Source organism: Urocitellus parryii, chromosome 1, assembly GCF_045843805.1.
Source record: "Urocitellus parryii isolate mUroPar1 chromosome 1, mUroPar1.hap1, whole genome shotgun sequence".
In the NCBI taxonomy this organism is placed as follows: domain Eukaryota; kingdom Metazoa; phylum Chordata; class Mammalia; order Rodentia; family Sciuridae; genus Urocitellus; species Urocitellus parryii.
This window is the reverse complement of record NC_135531.1, coordinates 106,985,534-107,003,635: the sequence shown is the minus strand read 5'-3', so window position 1 is coordinate 107,003,635 and position 18,102 is coordinate 106,985,534. Positions and strand designations below refer to the sequence as shown.

Here is an 18,102-nt window from a genome sequence, read left to right as displayed (position 1 = left end):
GGAAGCATTAACTAAAAGCATTCCCCAGTGATGTGTCACAATCCAGGAACCACAGTCTTTCTATCCTTGTTACAAAGCTTTCTCAGTTGCTGTGGGGTAGGATCCCATGAAGATAGCTTTGCTGGATTAAAGCTCCCTTTTTCATAATGACATCTAATTTTTGAAAACCACTTTTGTATCGTGGTATTAAACACATTTAAGCAAAGAACAAATTATGAGATTGGCTCTCCTGGGGCTAATGTTGGAATCTCCTAAAAAAATCATATATTTGGGGAAGGGAAAGTTGGAGTGTTTTCCATCATACCTCACCATTTTTCAGAAAAGTATGTGTTTTATGCAGCTAGCGAAAAGAAAATAAGGAATAATCTGAGAAAGTACTAATGCTATTCAATAACATCAATACTTTAACAGAAAAATTCTAAAATTAAAAATTCTTATAGGTTACATATTAGAAATTGTAAAGTATACATAAATCTGCTTTCTCAAAGTATCAGAGGCTTTAGAAGACTTAAATTATAACTTAATATGAAATACCCACTAAATCAAATTATTTATAGTAAAGTCTACCCCAAGGTTCCTTACGTTGTCCACAGTAAGTTCCAATAAATCCCTTCTGGCACTGGCAATGGTCATCTGCACAGGTCCCACCATTCATGCACCTCACACTGCACTGCTGAACTGCAAATGAGAGCAACAAATAATATCCAAATATTTGTCACCAAATTATAGTATTGAAAGCTTATAAAACTAAACACTACATGTTCAATTCGATGACAAATATACTCTACAGAACTAAACGTTACCATCCAACAAATTTTTATTTATTATTTTTCATATGTGCATACACAGGCATATATGTTAGAACATGTTATTTGGTATGTACTTAAAATACATTACACTTTCAGCATTAAAGAAAATCACTATAAAGTTCCCAATAGCATCTGTGTCAGCCTACACAGGAGGCACTCGCATCCATTCAGACTACAGGGGTTACATGTCTGCTACCGTGATGGATCTGGGGTTGGTCCTCACAGAGTCTGCATTCCACAGGGAGACAGATCAGACCCCAGTAAACAATATCACAAAGTCATTATAGACTGTGATAAACTATCTGAAAGAAACTAATATGAAAGGGAATAACCTAGAGTTGAGGAGGAACTTAGGTACAGGAATCAGACAAGACCATTTTGATGGGACATTTATGCTGAGCTTCAAAGGATGAGAATGAGCCAGGCATGGGAAGTACCAAGGAGGAATTTCAGAGGGAGAAGAACCAGCAAACCAACAGACCTTACGATGATGAAGGGTTTCTTCTGAAGGACTAAAATGTTGTGTGGATTAAAAAGAAAGGCAAATGGAGAGAGATTTTGGAGAGCCAGGCAGAGGTCAAGCAGAGGATGAAGGGCCCCCTCAGCCACAGAGGGCTTTAACTATATCCCAAAGGCAAAATGGGAGTCATTGAAAAGATTTCAAAAATCAAGAGAAGTTATGTATTTTATGTTTTTAAAAGATAACTCTAGCTGCTCTGCAGAGAATGGATTTGAAGAGGGCAGGTTTACATGAGTCCAGGTAAGAAATGAGGACGGTTTGAATTACATGGTAGCAGTGGAAGTGGTAAGAAAAGAATGAGCAGAGGTGTATTTTCTAGTAGAACCTTATAGGTCTGATTGAAAAAGTTGAGTGGAGAAAGAAAATAAGCAATTGCTTAAGCACTGGGTGGATGGCATTGCCACTGGCTGGGGCAAGAGGAACTGCGGAAGTAGACTGGGATCCACAATGAACGAAGAGCTCCAATTTAGACTTGCTACTGAGTTTTAGATGCTTTCTATATATTTAAGCAGAGACATCGAATAGGAAATGGAACATGAGGAGTAAAGCTCAGCGAAAGGATCTACTCTGGAAATAATGAGTAAAAGAAGAATATTAGGAGTTGAAGACACCTATGCTAATAAGTTCCTCTATGGAGGACATAACTCTTGAGAATACCATACTTTAAATGGAAGGCTGATGAAGACAGAGAAAAAAGACTAAAAAAATAAAAATCAAGATGTGTTATATAGGTTAGAGGTATTAACAGAAATTAGGGACACTACAAAGAAACAAGTATTTCAAGAAAGTAGTGATGAGTGTTGGTAAAAAACTTTAGCAAAGTCAAGAAGGTTGAGAACTGAGGTCAGAAAAGCTCTTGGTAGAAAGGAATTCAGTATTTACAAGGCCAAATAAATGCATGGATTCCCTGCTAGAGCATATACTGTGAGCTTAGAATGGGCCAGAGGGTATTCAGCTGCCCAAGAAGATGACTTAAGAAATTAAACTTTCTCCAGACTCATGTTTTTTTTTTTTTTTTGTTGTTGTTGTTGTTTTTTTTTTTTTTTTTTTTTTTTTTTTTTGCCAAGAAAACCAAGAGCAGAATAATAAAGATATTTGCAGGGGTATCTTGCAGACAATCAGGCAAGGGTAAAAGGTTCAGATAAGTTGTACAGAAAATGTGCTGATCAAGATGATCAAGAAGGTCTGGATGCATTTGAATGATAGGTTTCAAAAAAAAGGAAACTTACTAGTCCAAATTAGAAAATGCATTTTACATTCAAAGAGTGAAACTTGAGTTTTTCGTAAGAAATTTCATCAGAAAACAAGGACATGTCTTAGATGAATCTTGAATCTTCATTCTTGAGTCAGACAGACTCCAGATTGAGTCTGTTTAATGAAAATTCTGGAGGAAACTATTAAAATATGACAACTTCACACTCACTTGAAACAGACTCAAGCATTTGTGTAAATACTGAGCAATTAAGTAAACAATACCTGTTTCCACATTGTTATAATATTTTCTCCAATATCTGCCTAAAAGATTCATCTTGGACCTTAATGTTCTAACAACTTTTAATTGGGTGGTGAATAACATGATCTTAGTCCACTGTTATAGTTATCTCATAGTGTTGAGAATTGGTGTGTGTAAAGCAGAATAAGGTAATCTGTATAAACCATAACTCTATAAGTTATCTGTTGTCTTTCTAATCCTGTTCTCCTTCCCTTGCAGCTAACCCACAAAACAGGATATGGGCTGCAGTAGCTACACAGAGGCAATAAATACAGTCTTAATATTTGAGTCTATAGGCTTAGGCATCAGAACACAGATTCAAGTCTGTATTTCCTTGGGTCGGTTAGTTATGTCCATCTTACTTTCCTACTCTGTGAAATGAGTACATAACAATATCCCCAAATGTTGATGTGAAGACTCTCTAAAGTAATGTAGTCAAATATCTGAAACTGTAACTTTCCCATAATAACAACCTACTAAATTGTAGCTATTATTCACAAAGAATCACTGAATTCTGGCTTTTCTATTGCTGAGACATACAGCTCCTGAGCCACAATGAAAACATTTTTTCTTACTGAAAACCATTACCCACTTGAAGTAATAACTAAGCCACTAAAAGTTTTTACTCCAAAAATTAATATCAATCTACTTTGCAAGTAAAATAATCACAGATTTATAACTTCTTATAAAGGACATTTATCATTTACTCAAAAACTTCAGGAAAATACAGTAAACAAGGTCACATATAAGAAACATACTTGATTTTGCTCCACAAGTCGGTGATATTTGGCCACTGGAACATGTACACATGTTAGGACGGGAGCAAAATCCATCTCCACAACTATTTCTACAAATTGCTGTAGAAAACACAAGAGAAAAGTGAATGAACAACTGTCTGATAAAAACAAAATAAATACACAAAATAAAAAATAAGATAAAGATGCAAAATAAAAATCTAAATTTTTAAAACATAAAGAAAAATGTAAGATATAAACATGTTATATAAAATATCTCATGTTAGATATGTAATGAAATTACCCATTAAAAACATGGGAATAAGTTTTACAAATATCTTATGAGGCACATACTCTACCAACTGAGCTATGTTCTCAGCCCCTATAAAGGAAGTTATTTCAAATTCCATAATACTAATTACTTAATTTGCCTATCAGAACAAGTTGTGTTTTTTCTTATCCAAGACTGAGTTTAAATGCAGAGTTCAAAAAATAAACAAACAAAATAAATAAGTACATAAATGCAGAGTTCATTGAGAAGCAATCTTTATCCCCCTAGCAAGCTGTATTAAGGAAACACAGAGATCCTAAAGAGCCTTAGAGAACACAGCCCTCTGTCCAAAGAACTTTTGCAGGACAGTGAATGTGAAAATGGCTGAGCCAGAGACTCCAGGCCCTAATGACTTGGCCAAACCTCAGGGGTTCCATGCACATTCCTTCCCGGCTGGTATCTGACCTGCCCCATCATCAATCTTTGTTCCCCTTAATAATTCCCTCTGTCCTTCCTCTTGCCTTTCTTACTCCATATTATCTCCAGAACTTGGCCTATTCCTGCTGCTCAGAAAAGCCACTGAGACATTTAGATGGGGAGAGAATCAAAGCCTCCTGCAGCTGTGACCTCAAAACACAAAGGTATGAAGGTCATCACAGCCAAGAATGTTAGGCTCACTGACGCCACACATACCACAGACACTCAAAACCTGTAGTCCAGTGCCTTCAAGTGGGAAGTCTTTCCCAAATTTAGAGTCAGTTCACTGAAGAGCTGAAAGATTTATCTCTATATCCACAATTGAATTCTCTCTTTGAGCACAAAGACTGCATGCATTCATGCTCCATGCCTGGATCATGAAGACAAAAAGAGGAGTCTAGGAATGCCCTGAAACTAGCTGTAAATATTTACAGCAATATACATGTATATCTTTTCCTAGGAAGGAGGCACACAACATTCAAAGAGATCTTGTACTCCTCATAACTTAAAGGACATGTTCTACAGAAGTAAACTAATTCAATAAATGTTTTTCTTCTTCAAATTGCCTTTTGACATTCATATAATATGGCCAGCATCTCCATTAGAATTCCTTATAAATGAAAACAGTGTTAAATATCATTGTGTGAAGTTAAAAATATATTAGGCCAGAATATGATTCCCACCACACAGTTGACTGATACTTCCTGCAATGTACTAGAGTTTCAGATCATCAATAACTCTCCAATGCTCATTAAAACATTTCTAAGTCCCTCTACTCCCCAGGAAATATACAGTCTAGGTTTAGGGGAGATCCAAAGAGTCCGCATTCATCCAGATCATAAACCCAGTGAAGGTATGAAGAGTTGGAAATCTTCAGAAAGTGAGTGTAGTGTGTATCTGTGAGCCAGAGACAAACAAGAGCTCTCAGGCCCTTTCTTCCTGCACTTGCCTCAGACTATGGTTTGCCTCACCTAAATATGAGTGCCTCCTACAAACATTAAAACCGTGAGATGTATAAATACTAGATGGAGAGGAACAGAGGATCTAGGTGCTGGGGATTCAGCGGTACTAGGAGAAATGACAGGACCAAGCATACATGGCACAGAAGAGGCCAATTTCTCACTCTATCAATGACCTGCTGTGAGCTCAAGAAAAACCCACATGTTCTCTGGGTTCAGTTTTCATATTAGTAACATAAAATAGAGGGATTATACTGGAGTGTGTTGATGTGTCTTCAGATCCCAAAATGCTATGAATCTGGACCAATCCCATCCCAAACTGTTTTTTCTCTGATCAAAATACTGTTTGCAGTCTAATTCCACAATTCAAATTATTGACTTTAAGTTTATAATAGTTTTAATTTTGTGATTTTCCCTACATGTTATTTTTTTTAAATGTCAAAATAATTGAATTACTGAATTTAATGAAGTCTACTAAAGCTAAAAGTTAGATGAGACCCATGCATTAGGCTATAAAGGCATTATATTCTCCTTTTATTCTGCATTATATTTTACACTCTCAGAAAATTAAATTTATGTTTTTAATAACTATTTTCATAGATATTCTCTTGACACAAATATAAATATTTCTTGGAGATACTATTTCAAGGTGTATGCTTTTGCCTGGATTACTGACACAGGCAAATCCCAGTGTTTCTCACAAGCACCCATTTTTTTCAAGTAGTAGAAGCATAAGCTACAATAGTTGGTGTTACTCAGGTTTTCAAAGCTGATCTTCTAAACAACTAAAGGGCACAATGTTACTCAAAGACCAAAAGTATTTAAAGCTGACACTCAAGGGGTCATGCATATACTTCTACTGCAAATATTCTGGAAGGCTCTGCTCTCTGGAATTCCCATTTCACACTGATCCAATAAAACCTGACTTTACAGATTTTCAACACGTACCATAAACCAATCCCTTCTCCTCGGCTGTTTTCCAACTCAATAATGGCATTCACATTCATTACATTTAGTGAGTCAGACTTTCCGCAGTGCCTAAGTCACTCACGACTAGTATGGCAGGTGTGTGGTGAGTGACGTTAGCTGTTTCAGGATTCTAGGAAACCATGTAAGTGTAAAGCAGCCCTGGTAATGCCCTACTGGCCTGAAAGAGTAAATGCATCTTCCCTAAAAGCCTCACACCTGCCATACTGTGCTAGAGAGAAAAGAAAGCAACACCTTTTCTCTTTTTTAATAAAAGTAAAAGCTTATAAGCAGAGAGTTTATTTAAAATATTTATGAATATAGTTGCTGTTTCCTGTTTTGCATCATTATTAGATATTGTGGGACTTTAGGGCAGAAAAATAAGAAGAAACTAGTCTTCATGGTACTTGAGATTTTGTTCCTTTAAAAAAAAATGCCTAGGAAGAGCATTAAGGGTCTATCTTGGGCCACAAAACGCATAAATATAGAGTTGGAGATGCCACTACATCCATATTATCCCTGGTCTAGTGTGGCTTGCCCTTTTTCTTTGTTCACAGTTGCATAATCATGGAGAACACTGAGGTCAATTCAAAGTCAAGATTGCCTCCAAATGAATGTGTTGTCTATATATGATACCTGGCTCTCCTCTGAACAGACAAACACACAGGAGAAGTCCACTACAGTTCAAGTCACAAATTCCAGGCATGCAAAATAAGACATTGCAGAGTTCTGGACTAGGAGGCTGATGACTAATGAGTTCTCCAATTAGAACTTGGGAGACCTGCATATACACGTTGGAAAGTGAATAAAATAACCAAACTTTTAGGTCAGAAACATAAAACTTTCAAGTTCTAAGATTCAAATTGTGAAAAACTGTACTCTATGGGATTTAGGATCTGGAAATGCAAAATTTAAATGTCTCCTCCACCATATTCCCCCCAAAGTTCAAGCCACTAGAAAGAGTTCCCTCTACAAATTTTGTTAATCTGGGTCCATTCAAAGTACCATGAGTGTGCTCCTTTCACATCTCTGTTATGAGGCTGTTGAGATGAAACCAGAGATAATAACTGTGGTTTTGTATAAAGGCCTAAGAATGCTTGATCTTCATAAGGCCTAAATCTCAGCAGAGTCTAAAACCAGATACTTTACATAATTAACACTGTGGTCTTATCTGGAGTTTTAAAGGAAAAATGGTTTTGAGTTATCTAGGGAATTGCTCCAACACAACCCCTCTTCACTTTGTATTGACACAAAAAGATAAAACTTCCAAGCACCTTTAAAACCTTTGTCATGAATACTCTTCAAGAGATTCCATAAGTGAAGTCTGATCTGAAAAACTGGCTACTTCTTTGCCACCATTCACATGGGGCTGCGTCCCCATTATCACTGCTCTGTAGGCAATGGATTTTTACACGCAATTGTGTGTCTAAAAGATAGAACACAAGGTTGACCCAAAGATAGGTCTGAGGGTTCTGCCCCAAGCTGTGGGCCCAACCAAGCACTCACGGACAATGCACTGGTTTCCTCCAGGGAGCGTCTTCCATCCTGGGCAGCAAAAGGAGTGGAACCTGGAGCCGCACACGTTTGGCCTGCAAGGGACAAGCACCTTGTCAGAAACGTAGGTGTAGGAACACACTTTAAATTCCTGAAATTTAGGAATGGAGGGCAGACATAGAGGTAAATGCTCTAGACGTTGGAATGGGGAGGGTCCGAAATCTCTAAAGCGTCCCTTTCATCTGTTCCCTTTTGCTTGCCTTTAAAGGGCGAAAGGAGACAGGGAACATATAATTTGCTACTATTCTAGCCTCCGGATGTAGAGAACAAAGGGGACATTCCATTTCTAAAATCCTTTCTCTCGTTCCCAAATCCATTCTTCCTTGATCTACTGTTACTTCGGCCCGGACGTGTCAAGGAAGGCGCGTCAGAAGGTGGAGCGCTCGGGTTGATGATTAGAGAATGAGTTGTAAACCCCGCACTCGTCCTCAAACAAAAGGCTCCTGAGCGGCGCCCCCGACGGTGGGAGCAGGCAGGCTCCGCCGGCCCCAGCGCAGGGAGGACCCAAGCCCGCCTTCTGCCAGACATTCGGAACCTGTTCCAGCACCGCGGGCCTGGCACGCTCTGCGATCCGCACCTGGGGGACCCCAACTCACCCCGTGCCCAACCCCCAGAGGGAGGTCTTTCCGCTGGCCGAGCTTTGGGGTTGGGAAGGAAAAGGGGGAGGCGCTCCTGGGGGTCTTCTGGCACAGTGGAGTGAAACGCTAGCCGCCAGCACAAGATTCACTCAGGGAGTGGGTAGGATGGAAAGCCGCCAAGCTGAGGATCCCAACAAACCGGCCACCCCAGGCACAAGGCCGCCTGCCCACCTACCCTCGGAGCAGGTCCTGCTGTCCTCGCCTGCGGACGCGGCTCGCCGCTGAAGTGCCCTCTTCCCGGTACTCGGGTGCCACAAACCCGCCTTCGGAGCCCGCAGTAGCCGGCCGGACCTGTTGCGGCTGCGGCTGAGGCTGCGGCTGAGGCCGGAGTGGCTTAGGCGGTGGAGGCTGGGGCTGGCCGGCTGTACCCTGCGCCCAGAGCGCCACGCAGCCCAGCCACACCAAGTAGGGCTGGAGACACAACCGCCTCCGTCTCTCCATCGCCGGCGCCGAGAGCGCGCGGACCAAGGCCCGCGAAGAGCGAGCGATCAAAGACAAAATCCACGCGGGCCGTAAAAAGTCAGGGTCTAACTAAGCCCTTCGTCAGCTGCCGGGACTCCCTTGGACTCGGGCTCCCTGCTCTTAGCGGGAGCCCGGGACCGAGCGCTGGCCCCTTGGCTGCCGGCGGCGTGGGGCACAGGACGCGGGATCTAGCGCAGTGGGCGGCGAGGCGCGGTGGCAAAGCAGCCCGCAGCCCCGCGCGGTCCACGTTGCATCCCCCGGGCCACGGCCCCGAGCGACTCCAGGACCGCCAGCGGGTGGGGGCGGGAAATTACAAAAGTAACCCGAGCAGCCGCGGGGTAAAGTTACAAAGAAAGCGGACCTCACAAGAAAAAAAAAAGGGGGCCTGCACGTAGCGGCTCAGCGGATTCCTGTGCGCTCCGGGCACAGATCTTGGAAAGCTGCAGAAGTCACCAGAAAAAAAGCAGGCAAGCAAACAAAAGTGGCCCCCAAAGAAGAGGAAGGTCTCCTCGGGGATCTCTTGGAGTCCCACGGGGCAGCGACGCGCGGGCGGCGGCTGTGGAGCCCGGCGGAGGTGCGCGGGGCCGGAGCGAGCGGCCGGAGAGAGGGCAGGAGGCTGGACGCCGGGGAAGATGCGGCGGAGGAGGGCGCGGCACGGGGGTTTTAGAGGCCCGGCGGGGCGCGGGGCGGGCCTGCGGGCGGCGGCTGTCAGTGGGGGCCGGGGCGCAGCCGTCCACACGTGGAGAGCAGCCCGAACCTAGGGGCCGGCGGCGCAGAGTGGGCGGGGACAGAGTAAAGGGGCGATCGGTTGGGGAGGAACCTGGGGAATGAAGGACTGGGGGAGGGGAAAAGGAAGGAAGGGGGGGCAGGGCAAAGGGAGGGGAGAGGATAGAGATTGGGGAAAAGGAGGGGGCGAGCCTGAGTGGAAAGCCGAGGTTGGAAGAAGGACTTGGAAAGCGAGGTTGGCGAGCCCGGGTGCGAGAGGAAATGAGCGGGGGATGGGGGGGGAAGGTTGGGGCGAGGAGAGAAGTGGGAAAGCGGAGCAGGGGGGTTAGGAGGAGGGGGCTGGGGGCCGGCTGGAGGGGGCGAGGCGCTAGGCGGCTTTGCTTCCCGTCCCCCTCAGTTGGCCGCTAGCTCTGTTTTGACTGCCTGTGCAAAGCGACCAGACGGCGGGGGAGGGGGCGGTTAGGGACCGGATTTGGGAGAAGAGGCAGCAACCCCCTTCCCCTTCTCCTCCGCTTTAGCGGGTCCTGCGGGCTAAGGATGAGGTCTCTAAGCGCTCTGATTCCACTGGATGCACAGCCGAACTTCCCCGCCGGACACAGGCCGCAAATTTTAAGATGAGAACGGGTCCTCCTGCAAAGACCAGGACCCTGACCGGAGGTGGGGGGGATTCACAACCAGCCAGAAAAGAGGCTCGAGCTCAGTGGATTGTAGCTTTAAACTGAGAAGGCCAGGGCCTCTCCATCTCTCCTACCCCCATCACCTCACCGGGAACAGCGTCAGTCTTGTAGGACCCTCAGAGGGGCTGGGAGTTTCCAGATTGAAATGCGTCCTCGGCCGCCAAGAGGGAGCTCACGCGGCAGCGGGGGACCGTGGCTGCGCGCCGGCGCGGGTTGGCAAATTTCGTGCAGGGACGTGCTCAGGTGCGACCCCTGGCAGGCAGGGCTCTGCATCCAGGGAGGAGTTAGAGATCCTGAAGTTTTGTTGGGGGGATTGGAGTGGGGGCACAGCAGGTAAATAGGGCTTGGTGCCATATCCTTAGTTCCTGACTTGGACACCTTCTTATTAATGATTAAATCCTGGCAGTTGATGTAACTCTTCTGTACCCTTAGGGTGGCTCTGTGCCCGCTTGACTGTGGGGTCGTCTTTTGCGGCCTTGCTTTCATCAGGTCTTTTTGAAGACCTTGTCATCTCTCAATCAATTGAATTTCATAACTGGAAAAAATGAACACCCTTGAAGACTAGGAATGAACATCTGAACGCAGTTTGGGAAATGGTGCAGAACGATGTCTGGATTATTCTACCCTAGAGAACCTTACATTAAAAGGGGGGAAAAAAGCATATGTGTAAGATTTTATATATATAAAACCTATATATGCGTATATATTCATTCTGTATTCTCCCAAATTGCCCAGATGTGCTATTTGACAGTCAAACTTCTCTGAGAATTGGCACAACTCATTCCTTTATTACCCCAATGTATCAGCAAAAGACTCAAAGCCTTTCTTAACATTAGTCTCCAAAAGCCAAAAAAAAAAAGTACATAATTTCAGGTGGTGCATTTATTTCTTAAAATCAAATAAAATTAGAGCAATAGGGGTATTTTTCTTTAAACATTTTAGCAATAAACTATCTCTTGGGTTAAAGCAGCTAAAATGCTTTAACAATAACGGTTTGAAACATCCTGTCTGTGATTTTTCATTTAATACCTAAATAACTTCATGGTTCATTTCTACCTATCACGTTAAATCTAAATGTTCTAAAATCAAATACACCTTAACCCTTCGACCTAGCAATAACAGTTTTAGGAATACACATGAAAATAAGTGAGAAAAACATGAAATGATGGATGCATCAGTGTGATTATTACAGCATTGTTTACAGTAGGAGAAGACTAAAGACAAACATCCCATCAGTAAGGAAACCACTGAATATGGTTTAGTCCATTCTATGGAACACCTTGCAACTATGAAAAAAATGAATGGGTGAGACTCTATGCGTTTATGAAATGATCTTTAGCGTAGACAATTAAAAAAATAGGTGCTGAAATTCATTGAGTCAGTAGAATAAAGTTTAACAGGTGCTAGAGGAGAAAAGGGTGAGTTGTTATTTTAGGGGCAGAGTTTCTGTTTAGGATGATGAAAAAGTTCTGGAAATGGATAGTGGTAGTGGTTGCATGATAATGTGGATATGTTTAATGCTGCTGAATTATATACTTAAGATGGTTAAAATGGTGAATTTTCTGTTTTGTGGGGTTTTTTTTCAACTTTTAAATGCAAAGTGTAGAATTTTGTATATATTATGTTATCGTGTGTGTTAAGCATTTTTTTATGAGAAGTATAAACCAAATATAGTAATAATGGTTAATCTGTAGGAAAAGAAGAGAACATGGTAAGAGACAATAAGGGAAGTTAGAAGCCCTTCTAAATATTTATAGTTTTATAGTTCTAACTTTGAAACCGTGTGTATATTTTATATACTTAAAAAAGAATATTTAATGTTAAAAGAACAATGCTGAAGTGAAATAAAAATATAACAAATGAAACTGTCACATTGATAGAATAGCCATAAAATAAATAATTACTCAAAATGACATTTAAACATGATATTTGGACTAGACATCTTTGGTGAAATATAACTTAAGAATGAAAGAACACAAAAAAAAATCTGAAATTGCTTTCAGTGGTAGTAATGAATGTAGGAAAGAGAGAAAGAAAAAGCAAATATAGAACTGTGTTGATGTCATTACAATGATTTCAGAATAAGAAAGATTAAATATAAAGCAAAAATAAAAACTTTTAAAATTTAAATTGAATTAAAATGCCAATTTAACTTTTATCTCTATTTTTTAAGTGCATTTCTTAACTCTGTCTACTGAAAAATCCAGAAGCACTGACAACACAATAGCCAAAAACACCACCTGTGACCAGATTATGGCTCCTAAAGACCATTTCCAGGTAAAAGGAATCGGGGCACCTTGGGTAAATGACTGATTCCAGCCAGGTCTGGAATAGGAATATTTGAGGTGAGTCTGGCCTATCTTGTCATGCCTGAAATCAAGGAAATTATCAGACTGTTAGGGCCACATTTAAAGGAAACCAAAGCTAACTTGAAAGAGATCACTTTGTCTAAAGATGAGGAAACTTGAACATCAACACAGATGACTGCAAAGGATTGAAATTGAAATATGTGATTCGTGTAAATATTCAATATTTCCAAATGATGTTTCAGTGAATTGGTCTCCTGTGGAGGTTGTTGAGGTACAACACATGAAATTTAAAACACTGACAAATAAAACAATCAAACAATTATTCTGCCTTTACTGGAAAGTCTCATAGAAAGTATTTTTTGAAAAAAAAAATCAGACTGTAAAGTAAACTCATAAACAAATTCAGCAAAGTAGTAGAATTTAAAATCACTAGGTCAGAGATTCTTTTGTGTGTGTGTGTATGTGTGTGTGTGTGTGTGTGTGTGTGTAGTCAGTGGACCTTTATTTTATTTATTTATTTCTATGTGGTGCTGAGAATCATGCCAGACAAGTGCTCTACCACTGAGCCACAACCCCAACCCTAGGTCAGAGATTCTTAGTGGTGGTGAGTTTCTCCCCATGGACAGTTGGTGCTATTCATCCAGAGGCATTTTTTTTTTTATTGTCATAAGACAATTCTAATAGAGTGGTGAGAATATGAGGAATGCTTGTAAACATCCTCTAATGCACAGGGCAGTCTCCCATTACAAAGTACTACCAATATCAGTTCTAAAATAGTAATTTCTTTAAGAAGTCGTGAATTATGTGAAAAGTCTCTGGGGAACGTTTTAGTGAATAATTGAAACTATTATCACCAGAACCTATTGATAAATTAGTAACTTCTGAAAAGGAACAAGACCAAATTCAGCATCCATTCATGCTCAAAATACTGGAAAAACTAGGGATAGTAGGAACATACCTCAACATTTAAAAAGCTATTATGCTAAACCCAAGGCTACATCATTTTAAGTGGAGAAAAACTCAAAGCATTCCCTCTAAGATGGGACAAGACAGGGATGTCCTCTTTCACCACTACTATTCAACATAGTCCTTGAAACCCTAGTCAGAGCAACCACACAAAAGAAAGAAATTAAAGCTATATGAATAGGAAAAAAAGAGTTCAAACTATCTTTTTTGCTGATGACATGATTCTTTATTTAGAAGAACTAAAAAACTCTACTAGAAAGCTCCTAGAACTCATAAACAAATTCAGCAAAGTAGCAGGATTTTAAAATCAATACCAATAAATCAATTGCATGTCTATACACCAAGTATATATCAGCAGAAAGGGAAATCAGGAAAACTATCCCTTTCACAGTATCCTCAAAAAAATAAAATATTGGAAATCAACCTAATAAAAGAGGTGAAAGACCTCTATAAGGAAAACAGAACACTAAAGAAAGAAATTGAAGAATATCTCAGAAAATGGAAATATCTTTCATGTTCCTGGATAGACAGGAACAATATTATCAAAATGACCTTACTACTAAAAGCATTATACAGATTTAATGCAACTCCTATAAAGATCCCAATGACATTCTTCACAGAAATAGAAAAAGCAATCATGAAATTCATTTGGAAAAATAAGAGGCCTAGAATAGCCAAAGTAATCCTTAGCATGAAAAGTGATGCAGGAGGTATCACAATACCAAACTTTAAATTATACTACAGAGCTATAGTAACAAAAACAGTGTGGTATTGACAACAAATGAACATGAAGATTAATGGAACACAATAGAAGACACAGAGACATATCCACATAAATACAGTTATCTCATTCTAAACAAAGACACCATAAATGTATATTGGAGGACAGATAGCCTCTTCAACAAATGGTGCTGGGAAAACTGTAAATCTATGTGTAATAGAATGAAATTGAGCACTTATATCTCACTCTGCACAAAACTCAACTCTAAGTGGATTAAAGACCTAGGCATCAAACCAGAGACCCTGTACTTACTAGAAGAAAAAGTAGGCTCAACTCTCATGTCAACATGTCAGCTTGGGAACCAAATTCCTCAACAAGACTTCTAAAATACAAGAAGTAAAATAAAGAATCAATAAATGGGATGGTATCAAACTGAAAAGCTTCTTCACAGCTAAGGAAAAAATCAAGAATGTGTACAGAGATCCTACAGATTGGGAGAAAATCTTAACCTTCAGTACTTCAGATGAAACATCAATTTCCAGGATATACAAAGAACTCAAAAAACTTAACACCAGAAAAATAAATAACCCAATCAATATATGGACAAAAGAACTGAACAAGCACTTCACAGAAGAATATACACAATTGATCAACAAATGTGTGAAAAAAAGTTCAACATCTCTAGCAATTAGAGAAATGCAAATTAAAACTACTCTGAGATTCCATCTCACTCCAGTCAGAATGGCAGTTATAAAGAATACAAGTAACAGTAAATGTTGGCAAAGATCTGGGGAGAAAGATACTCTCATATACTGTTGGTGGGACTGCAAGTTGGTGCAATCATTATGGAAAGCAATATGGAGCTGCCTTAGAAAACTTGGAATGGAATTGTCATTTGATCCAGTTATCCCCCTCCTCGATTTATACTCAAAAAAACTTAAAAACAGTATAATATAGTGACGCAGCCACATCCATGTTTATAGCTTTTCAACTCACAAACTATGGAAACAACCTAGATGAATGGATAAATAAAATGTGGTATATATACACAATGGAATATTAATCAGCCATAAAGAAAAATAAAATTATGGCATTTTCCAGTAAATGGATGGAGCTGAAGAATATAATGTTAAATGAAATAATCTCCAAAACCAAAGGCTGAATTTTTTTTCTGATTTGTGGATGCTAACCCAAAATAAGGTGGGATGGGGAGGGAAATAGTAGAAATCCATTAGTATAGACAAAGGGAAGTGAAGGGAAGGGAGGTGAGATAGGAGTAGGAAAGACAGTAGAATTAATTGGACATAACTTTCCTAGCCTTGTATTTGTTGTATACATAACCAGGGTAATTCCACATGATATTTAAGAATGGGATCTTAAATAGAATAAGTTATATTTTATATACATGTATTCTGCCAAAATACATTCTATTGTCATTTATAACTAAAAATAAAAATATTTAAAAATTTTTGCTACATATGGATTTCCAGTTTTAATAGCATCATTTTTGAATAGGTTATCTTTTCTCCAGTGAATGTTTTTGGCACCTTTGTCTAGTATGAGATAATTGTATTTGTGTGGGTTTGTCTCTGTGTCTTCTATTCTGTACCATTGATCTACGATGTCTGTTTTGGTGCCAATGGATAAAGAAAATGTGGTATATAGATTCAATGGAATATTACTTGGCTTTAAAGAAGAATGAAATTATGGCATTTGCAGGTAAATGGCTGGAGTTGGAGAATACCATGCTAAGCAAAATAAGCCAGGAAACCAAAGGCCGAATGTTTTCTCTAATATGCAGATGCTAATTACAATAAGGGGGACACTAGGGAAGAATAGCATTATCTTAAATTAGGTAGAGGGGAGTGATAGGTGGGGAGGGGAGAAGATATGGGGATAGGCTTAGCATCACATGACCAATGTGATTGATTCTACAACATGTACACTCAGAGAAAATAAGAAATTATACCCCATCTGTGTATGATATATAAAAGGGCATAAATGCATTCTACTGTCATGTGAAATTAAAACAAATAAAAATTTTTTAAAAATATAATTTTTTAAATGTTCAGATTTAACATTAAAAAGAGGAATAAAACCAGACATTATGTATCTATGATGTGGTGCAACAGTAGGGATATGGAACCATCTATGAATTATCTCTAACAAAACAGTTGAACCTGAATGTAATAACACCTCTACATTTTAATTCCAGTTTAGGAACTATGGTAAGGAGGGATCATAAATCTAGTCAACCAGATTTAGAATGTGGGATATATCACAAGACCAGGTTTCTTCAAATAAGTGACAGGAGTAGAGGAAAGGGAGAGAACTGTTTTGGCTGACAACCCCCAAACGTTTGTATCTTATCTGGAATTTTGATATGAACATAGCAAGTATAAAATGGCATTTTAATGTGACCAGGAGGAGATTAAAGGATAATCATTAGGTATTAAAGTTTTGTTTTTAATTTTTGGGGGTAAAATGATATGGTTTTATTTTAAAATAATATACTTACTAACATTATATCCACTAAAGTTTTTATGGATGAAATATGAGACCTGGATTTGATTTAAATAGTGAAAGAAAAACAAAGGCTGGGATCTGGAAAGATGGATTAGATGAACTTTTCCTTATTACTCTTGCTAAATATACTTAGGTAAACACCTTAGAGAAAGAAGACAATCAACATACATAGGAAGACACTCAACGGTGGCAAGAAGAAGAAAGACTGATCTTGGGACCCAAGGAACAACAGGGCAGTGAGTACCTTCTATATCCCTAACTAGGTGCGGGTACAGTTCATAGAAACTCCGAAGAAAAGTCTGCTATCTCCAGCACAAGAACAAGAAAGGGGAGCCTCACAAGACAGGAAAGTTTTAGATGATAAGTGCTGTACAGACAGTCGGACACCACAGGGAGAGCTGGGTCACCCCCACCAGCAAAGGCCAAGTGGGGAGCCTAGACTTTCAACGCACTGGGCTGTAACAAGGTGCCCCTCATCTTCAAATGAGAGCTCAGACCTTCATCCCCCTCCCCACAATAAAGAGCCACTCCTTCCCCGGGATGTCAGTGGAGAGCATGGACTTCCACTCCATGGTAATCAGGTTCCTATATTTATCTCTGTATGAGGGGATTTATTGGAGGAGTGACTCACAGGATCACAGAGGCTGAAAATCACATTAGACTGTCTGCAAGCTGGAGAGCCAAAGAAGTCAACAGCAGGGCTCAGTCTAGGAATCCAGAAGCCTCAGAACCAGAGAGGCTGGCAGCCTCCATTCTGAGATTGTGGAGAAAGAAAGCAGCTGAGAACATGAAAACAGAGGGCTAGCTTTGCTCACCAGGGACAAAATATAAACCTCAAATGCATGCCCCCAGTGATTTACCTCCTCCAGCCACACACTACCTGCCCACAGTTACCACCCAGTTAATCCATTTAAGTGGATCAATGCACGGATTAGGTTAAGGCTTCCATAATCCAATCATTTCACCTCTAAACCATCTTGCATTGTCTCACATGTGAGCTTTTGGGGGACACCTGATATTAAACCATAACAACCATTAAAATTGATAAGCTTCTGGCCACACTACCAAGGGGAAAAGAGAGAAGACAAACAATGCTAATATTTTAATCAAAGAATCATCATTTCTTTTATCTCATGGATATAAAGAGGATAATTAAGGAATAGTATGAACCACTGAATGGTGCAGATTTGATAATCTAAATGAAATGAACTAATACTTTGCATGATATTGACTTGAGAACTCTCAGTAAGGTAAATAGGTTATCTGAATTGTCCCATGTCTATTAAAGATGTTGA

At 40.1% G+C, this 18,102-nt stretch overlaps 1 protein-coding gene across 1 annotated transcript in view; it reads right to left on the bottom strand.

The window, feature by feature from the left end:
- The window catches only part of Fbn2 (fibrillin 2), a 217,949-nt gene extending 209,088 nt beyond the window's left edge, over nucleotides 1-8,861 (bottom strand). Inside the window, exons 1-4 of the mRNA XM_026415046.2 lie at nucleotides 8,596-8,861; nucleotides 7,735-7,817; nucleotides 3,580-3,678; nucleotides 583-678 (exon numbers count right to left, since the gene is read on the bottom strand). Of these exons, the coding sequence (XP_026270831.1) occupies nucleotides 583-678; nucleotides 3,580-3,678; nucleotides 7,735-7,817; nucleotides 8,596-8,861 (544 nt within the window). The remainder of the gene's footprint in view (nucleotides 1-582; nucleotides 679-3,579; nucleotides 3,679-7,734; nucleotides 7,818-8,595) is intronic.
- Nucleotides 8,862-18,102: the final 9,241 nt, after the last annotated feature.